The 8,248-nt window shown below is 45.2% G+C and overlaps 1 protein-coding gene across 2 annotated transcripts in view; it reads left to right on the top strand.

Annotated features, from left to right (window-relative positions):
• Positions 1-573: 573 nt before the first annotated feature.
• kiaa1549la (KIAA1549-like a) overlaps positions 574-8,248 on the top strand; it is a 104,646-nt gene continuing 96,971 nt past the window's right edge. For both annotated transcript variants that reach the window (XM_037978346.1, XM_017428933.3), the window contains exon 1: positions 574-1,047. In XM_037978346.1, the coding sequence (XP_037834274.1) occupies positions 852-1,047 (196 nt within the window). In that variant the 5' untranslated portion in view covers positions 574-851. The remainder of the gene's footprint in view (positions 1,048-8,248) is intronic.

Below are 8,248 nucleotides of genomic sequence, written 5' to 3'. Positions count from 1 at the left end.
GAAAAGTTCAAGTCAGTCTCAGTAAATGTTGGTAGTAAGACATCGCTCCACCATATTGAGCCGAGGGGTTCCTCAGGGATGTGTACTCGGTCCTTTGCTCTTCGTTCTGCTGATATCTAACCAGATCATTAAATCTGCTGATGATACAACATCTCTGAGACAGCTCNAGGGAAAACATGGACTGGATTTCATGTGGTGAGGGAGTACTCTATATGAACAAGTGGAATGGATTTGATGACGACGCACCAAAGAGGATTTTTATCTTACACTGTAAAGAAAAAGAAAACTGACAGATTTATGATCATATATTTAAGTTAATAATGAAATAATATATGGTTATTTATTTAAACTCATATTCTGGCCACATTATATGGAATTTTTGTAAAAAAAAAAAAAAAAAATTGTTGACACCAAAATTATTTAGGGGGGCTTGAAAACATTTTAGGGGGGCTGAAGCCCCCCTAAAACAGGTCTAGTGACGCCACTGTATATATATATATATATTTGTTTTAGCTAACGTTTATTAAATTGAATATATTCGTGGGCTTTTATTCTGAAAGTGAAACCAGCCGTCTTCCGGTTCGGCAGCGCCGCGACGCGTCTTCCAACGGGGACGGAGAGAGTCCTGCGGTCGCTTTAGGACTCCGGGCTTCACACCGAGCGGAGACAACCGGCGACACCCGCGAAGAAGACAGCTCGGAGCCCGTCCGGAGCCTCGCAGCCTCCGGCCGGCTCATGGAGAGCGGAGCCCCGCGCGTCCGAACCGCCGGCGGCAGCTTCTTGACGATCGGATGCCTGTCGCCCCAGCGGCGCCGTTAGATGCTCTCCGTTCGGGATTGATTGGTTGACCGATGGCTCCCAAACGCGCGCCTCGCTCCGGCAGTGGCCCCGGGCCCCGCCGGGCGAACAACGAAGCAGAACCGGACCCGCGGAGCCCGGACGCGGGGACGGCGGCCGTGTGCTCGCCGAGGAGCGGCAGCAGGTGGCGGGTTCCGACGGCGCTGCTGGTGCTGGTCCTGATGGTGCAGAGCTCTCTGGCTGCTGACGGTAAGATCCTGATGCTTCCCACACTTAAAGAGTGGCGATTTTTATTAATATTTTTAAACACAAACCACCACAAATAATCATCTCAACCCAAATCCAGGCTGCTGTTTGTTGTTCCACTCATTAATACAAACATTTAATGTTACATTAGGTGAAAATCTTTGTGTGGAAATTTAATTTTGAGGAGATTCTGAGATAAAATGGCTTTATTTGAGACCCATAGAGGCTTTTTTGTTGTCCCTAATGTGCAGACATTTGATGCATATGACTCAGAAGGTGAGATGTTTGTAAAATAAACATTTTTCACGTTTAAATCCCAGTTTTAGTCCCACAAAGGCCCCCAGGTTCTCCAAACACGGAGCACACTGTGCGCCAAATCACTGCGCCACTTTCTGTGCGTTTGGAGCAAAAAAACAAAGTTTTTAATAATTAAAGAAGAGCTGCAGCCTAAAAACAGACCTGCAAGGTTATTTCCTTTCACAGCTGAATCATTTCTGGTGTTTATGTAATCAGAAGCGCAAAGAAGGAAACAAAAATGGCAGCAGACGTGATTCGGTCTCATTGTTTTTATTCCCAGCTCGTTCAGATCCACCATCCAGCCTCTCTGAGGACATTAAACAGAATAAAACACCAAATTATATTAAAAAAACCTCTAAAAAGAACAAATGACTGGACTCTCAGAGGAACAACAAGTTAAAATCTGCAAGAAACATTCAGTTTATTTATATTTAGTCACAAAGCAAATAAGCTAACAATAGGTGTTGATGTTTGGTTTAAGCTAATTAAAATGTCTTTAAACTTTTATTTATTTGCACCTAAAACGCTTCAGGGCCCAGAACCGGTCCAGCAGTTTCTAACTCTGATAGGATCTTTGTAAAATACATGAATTCAAACAATCGTGTTTCACTTTTTTTGTGCTCGCAAGTATTTTGAATCCAACTGTTTGAGTTAAACTTCACTTAGAAAGTAAAACTATTGATTTGCGTCTCATTTAAACTAATTATAAACTAACAGGATTGGACGTAAAGTCGTTCTCAGAGACGCTGAAACAGCCAAATTGTAAATTTTCACAGATTTAAAGATTTCATCGCTTTCAGTTCAAAGTATAATAGAAAGATAGGCTGCAGAAATCTTTGTAAACAAGAAGAAAAGCTGAATACCGACCGGTTCTTTCAGGGAGAACGTGGTTATCAGGGTTCTTATATCTCTGTCGGTAGAAAATATACAGATTTAAAAAAAGGCATTATTTTAGGTCCTGCTTTCAGGGAACGTTTTGCTTAATTGAGCAAGACAAACTGCATCCTGCACATCCGTTCAGATTCAACGCCATCTTCAGCTGTTTTGTGAGTGACAGATTTAAATAATTGTGACTTTTTTTACATTAGTTGAACATTTTAGGGCTTAGTTTGTTGTAGATTCGTAGTTTTGCGATGATTTCAGCCTGACTGACAAGCAGGTTTGAAACGAATCAGAAAAATAACGAAACGCTGTTTCCTAAAAACGAGCTAAAAGTGTAATTTCAGAGTAAAACAGATGGTAATAAACACATTTCTCCTCCTTTAAGAGTGGAGCCGACAATGAAAAGGTTCCCAATATGTTTAAAAAACGGCGCTTTTTTTACCCGACCTCCTGGGTTAAGTCTGATTAAATCGCCTACTTGCTCTCAAAAAACAAATCCTCTTTTCACATCAAGCCACTGTGCCACTTAAAACACAACTAAACCTGACTTTTTCTCTTCCACCTTAAACGCTCGACTGTTTCTAAACAGAGATGGGGGCGAAAAACTGGGATTTATGGGATTTTCAAATTTTTTTGTCCCAGCTTTTCCAGAATCTGTGTTGCATCTTTTATTTTTTGCAGCCGATGGAAGGCTGGCGTGTCATTTATGTGCATCTGTAGGCACAGTGTGTGTGTAGGTGTTTTTCTTTCTTAAACAGAGCTGCAGAGATCTTCATTCACAGCCCGGCACCGAACAGAAACAGCCAATCAGACGGCGAATGAAGGAGTGGTGATGAATGTTTTAACGCAATTCTGTCCTCATCAGAGCTGAGGTGGACACGCGGCTCAGACGTGCAATTACAGCCGAGCTCTGTGTGTAATCAGTGAGCGTTTCGCCGTTTCTGCTCCTTATCAGCTGAGATGTGTTGCTGCGTGTTTCCATGGGAACCGATCCGCAGCTTGTACTTTGCGTTCGTCCGTCAGGGATTGAAATAACACGTAAGTGCCAAGTTAGAGAGCGCTGCCTAATGATTAGTATCGGGGCGGGCACACGGATAAAGGGCCGCTCCGTGACGTGTTTCAGAGTGAACCTAAACCAGCTGCTGAACATCCGGTCTCCTGGTGGTCCGAGTTGACCTTTCTCAAGCCTCGAGTTCAAGAAAGAGCCCGTTCAAAAGTAGCTGTAATAACCAGATGATTTCATGGTTTTGGGAATCTGAAATGTTTGCTGTTGTCTTTAAAGCAGCTGATGTCACCTCTGCTGTAGCTGGTTGGGACGTTGTTATAAATGTATTTAAAAACTGAATTAAATGATTTGCAAACCTCCATGTACCCAGATATTAAACACTGGGGAAAAAAACAAGGTTTTGAATTATACAGGAGCAACAAATCAAAAAAAAGAGGGACAGCTCCATGTTTCCCTCTCCCATCAGTCTGTAAACATCTGGACCTGAGGTTGTCCCATTCTGTCTGTTCAACAGTCCTGATGGGAGCAGATGTTGCTCTAAAACCTGGACTAATGCACCCCCATACCATCAGAGAGGCAGGCTGACCTCAGAACAGTTCTCCTCTTTGGTCCAGAGGAGACACATCTGTTCACATCTGGCTTCTTCTTTGCCTGATAGAGCTTTAAGCAGCGTTTGTGGACGGCGCGGTGAACTATGTTTACAGACAGTGTTCCTGAGCCTTGACCTTTGACCTCAGAGGTTTCTACAGATTCTTCAGATCTGTGGATATCTTTAGAAGTTTCTTCTGAGGAACATTATTCTTTCTTCAGCCTTTTGTTGCCTCTGTCCAAACTTTGAGATGCATTAAAAAACAATTTCTTAGTTTCTTAGTTTCATTGTGAATAAAAGATGAGTTTGTGAGATTTATAAATCATTGCTTTCTGCTTTTATTTACATTTTACACAACGTTTTTTAAACTGTGGCTGTAGAAATCTTAAAAACGTGTTTTGATGCATTTATCTATTCGGACCTTTTAAGGTGTTGGGGAGAGGTTTTCCAGAAATGAAAGGCAGCGTTAGGAATTTATTTATTTTCCTAATGTCTGTAACGATGACGCAGAGTCTTGGAGGTCCAAACCGACGCGTTTGTACGAGTTTGTTTTTGGTCTTCTGAACAGATGAATCACATAAATCCCTGGAATCTAATAAGCGGGGCGGGACTGCGAGAAATCGAACGTCTGGCCGCAGACTCATTGATAAATCTTGTTGACGATGATCATTTATCTGCTGTCATCAATTACATTGATGGATGGCGCTGATTAGGTCCAGCAGAGCTTGGCTCGTCTCCGTCTCCTGCGGTTCCTCCCGGAGGATGAATTGGCTGAAGATCAGAGCTCCTGGAGGCTTGCAGCGCGATTAAACGTTCCTCCTGCTGGCAGAGAGAACCGTCCTCCTCTGCCAGCAGAAGGGTTTTGGTTTGTTTGTCTGTGTGTGTCAGTAAGATTATGCAAAACCAGCTGAGTGTCATGAAAAGTTCTGGAGAAGTGGAGCAGATCGTTTTCTAAAACTAATTTGTTTTGTGCATGCTGCCTCACATTTACGTAACTCTGGGTGAGGGATGGTGCAGCAAAGACACGTCCGAGGTGAACGCAGTTCCTTGGTTTTACCTCTGAACCTTCACGAAGCTCCGAGCTGCTGTTTAAAACCCGGAGTTTTGTCGGGAAACGCTGATGCCGGCTGACAGATGAGAGGGCGCGACCCGCTCCCTTCGAAGCCTTCCTCGGGACTCTTCCTCTCGAAGGACGAGTCAGACGGACGATCTGCTCCGTCTTCCTCGAGTAAATAACGTCTCCGAGGCCGCAGTCCACTCCTGCTTCGTGTCAAAGATTATAAGATGCATTATGAAAGGAGTGTGGCGCTGCTGCAGGACGGCTAAAAGGGTTTTTAAGTCCTGAACAACAGCTCTGATTTATGGGTAACAATGTAACAGCGGAAGGTTTTGAAACTGCATTATGCTGTCAGATAAATATAAAAATATTCCTTTATACTCTATCATCAGAGAAGATCTTTGTAAAAAAGCGTCCAAACAAGAGATGTTTGAATAGCTTTAGAGACAAAAGATAGAATCCTTGAAATGTAGGTGTCCTTATTTTCTGTTTTAATGAATATTTAAGCTGAATAGTGAGAATTATTAGAGGAAGGAAATATACATTTTTGGACTAAATTGAAACTTTACGCAGTCTTGACAGTGAAGCTGCTCACACCCAGCAGCATCATGTGAAGGAAACTAAAGTTGATTACAGCTCTGACTTGTTAAATGCAACTAGAGACGATTATTTCAATCATCCCGCTGCAGTAATATTAGGACTGGAGTCATGACTGCTGCGGTGACAGGCTCAGCTTGGCCAGGACGTGTCATGATTGGTACAGATTTATCAGGTTCTGTTTTTATTTCCTGGGGGTGTTGGAACCTGAGAACATCGGAGGAGGACGTTACCTGGAGGAGAAAACCTTAAATTCAGGCCAGCTGCTCGCGTTCAGACCTCAGCTGTCCCTCTCTGTGCGTCATCTGCTCTGATTCCTGTTTTCCTTTGTGTCGGAGGAGCTCAGGTGATCCGAGGCGGAGCGGCACATCTAGGAGGACGGTGGAGGCGGCGGGGGCGGGGGCAGGGGGGCGGGGAGGGAGCTGAAGGTGGTGTGGTAGTAGCTGACAGTCATTCACAACACAAACTGCTAACAGATCAGGTAAGATTTAATATGAGATCACTCACAACATAATTTACAATGTTTAACCAAAACAGCTACAACTCCATCTTTTTTCATCAGAGGATGATCTGACTTTAAAACTCTGANGGGGTGGGGGGGTGGGGGCACTGCATTGTCCCAGCACATGTTCTCGGCATTAAAGCAGCAGCGGCTCATTTTGCACCGCTCTGCTTGGCTGCACGCCGCTCTGTGCTCCACCGTGTCGCTCTGATTATGCTCTGCTGGAGCTTTTCACACCAAGAAGAAGAAGAAAAGAAGGAACACGTTTGACTTCAGCCAACAGATTTAAATCAGACCCTTCTAACGTTTTGAAACTGGCAGGCTTCGAAGTGGAGACTTTTTACTCTGAGTAGCATGAAATAATAATAAAAAAAAGACGTGCAAAGATTAGATGCTCATCTTTGTTTGCCAAGCAGCTAAATTCTCCCTTTGTGCGGCGGGTCTTCTGTGCAGTATTTGTTGTTTGTGGTGGAGCTCTACCTAAGGAAGTGTGTGTGTGTCTAACAACGCCTGCTGTCATGTTGCACATCTCTTCTGGCAGCGCCGTCTCAGCCCTCGCTCTGTTGCCAGGCAGAAACGGAGCTGCAGCTTTACTGCAAAAAAACAAAACAAAAAACAGATCATGTCTGTCACCAAAACAAATCATTAACAACGGGACGGATTTAAGAAAACCTGTAGGAATGGCTCACTGGACGCTCACCTACCGGCTATTCTGCTAACCCTTGGTGTGGTAGTTGCGGAGAGTTATCCTTAACGCATCTCAAGAGACGTGGCTGTGATGGCCATCTTGAATTAAAGCTTGACTTGAAGGCAGACGACATGCATTCCCTCGGGAAGTGCTCGGCCTTTAATTAATTACCTCCGACATGAATGTGTTTTCATTCNTGACATCTCTGAGACAGCTCTGAGACACCTCTGAGACAGCTCTGAGACAGCTCTGAGACACCTGAAAACATCCTGAGACATGATGACCAGGATGCTCATGGACCCCGACCTGTCCCTGTGAGACAGGTCCTTCACGGGGCTGAGGTGGAGTGTGGACGCACGTCTTCAGCTGGTCAGACCTCCGCAGCTGATGGACTTTTCCGAACAGAGAGGGTCAGACCGGGTGTGGTAGTAGCTGAGAGTCGTCTCCAACGCTCTGAGCTCTAACTGATCCTAACGAAGACTTCATTTCTGCGTTTGGTTTAGTTTTTGGAGGACGGCCTCCCGTCTGACCTTTAGCTTCTGAAACGTTTCAGCTGCCGGAGTAAAAATAGTCTCTGCTGGCACCCGCTGACATTTCAGAGGTCTTTGTCACTCCGGAGTTTCAGTCCAGCTGTCCTCTGGACACCAGGAGCGAAGACGGTTGGAGCTTTAAACGTTTCCTCTGAGCCTCCTCCAGGAGGTGAAGCTCACTCCTCTGACAGGAAGTTATGGACTTCCAGCTGCACCGGTCCGTTAAACCAGACATTTTACGGCCTTTTGTCACAACTTGACGCTCTCTGAGCTCCTAATTTGATGTTTGTGAGATTTAGGTTAAAAATATAACAGAAAACCGGTTTTACTGACGGCTTCATGACCTCTGACACCCGGAGATCTGCTCTGAAGTCCAGAGGAACGGAGACGGAGACGTCCTGCTTCAGTGGGTCGTAGTTTCTGCACGTTTTCATGCAGCTGAGGTTCGGCTCTGTGCACAAAGCTGTCGGCTGATTTTTAAAGCAAATTTAGAAGTTCAGACTGAAGGACACGGATGCGTCAGCAGGGAGCAGCGTCCTCCAGCTGAAGTTCTGGAGCTGCTGGTAGAACTGTCACCAGGAGTCAGAGGTCCTTCAGGTCCACAGAGGAAACGTCTCCATGAGGGACGAAGATCTGAGGAGGAGGAGGAGGAGGAGGAGGAGGCGTTTCACAACGAGCTCCAGATGGAAATTTTTATTTTCCAGGTTTTAATAAGTTCAGAGTCGTTTTAATCATCAGGTGACAGATTTTAGTCCTGGAGACCCGACCGAAGCTCCGGTTTCAGTCCGGCTGTTTTTCTGCCCCTTTCACCTCGGCGCTCTCATCTAATCCAGCAGATTTCCTAATCTGCTCATGAAAGCAGAGATGTGGCGTCCAGGCGTCCCGCTGCCAGCTGGACACAAACGTCCCCTTCACAAGTCCACGACCCGGGTTTATCTTCACGCTTCACCTTCAGGCTTCAGGAGGAAACGAGAGGCTGGGAGGAGAGGGAGCTGAAAGGTGACTTAAATATCACATTCAACTAAAACCAGACCTGAGACCAGACCTGAGTCCAGA

This window comes from Kryptolebias marmoratus, linkage group LG11, assembly GCF_001649575.2.
Source record: "Kryptolebias marmoratus isolate JLee-2015 linkage group LG11, ASM164957v2, whole genome shotgun sequence".
Classification (NCBI taxonomy): domain Eukaryota; kingdom Metazoa; phylum Chordata; class Actinopteri; order Cyprinodontiformes; family Rivulidae; genus Kryptolebias; species Kryptolebias marmoratus.
This window is presented reverse-complemented; position numbering and strand designations above follow the sequence as displayed.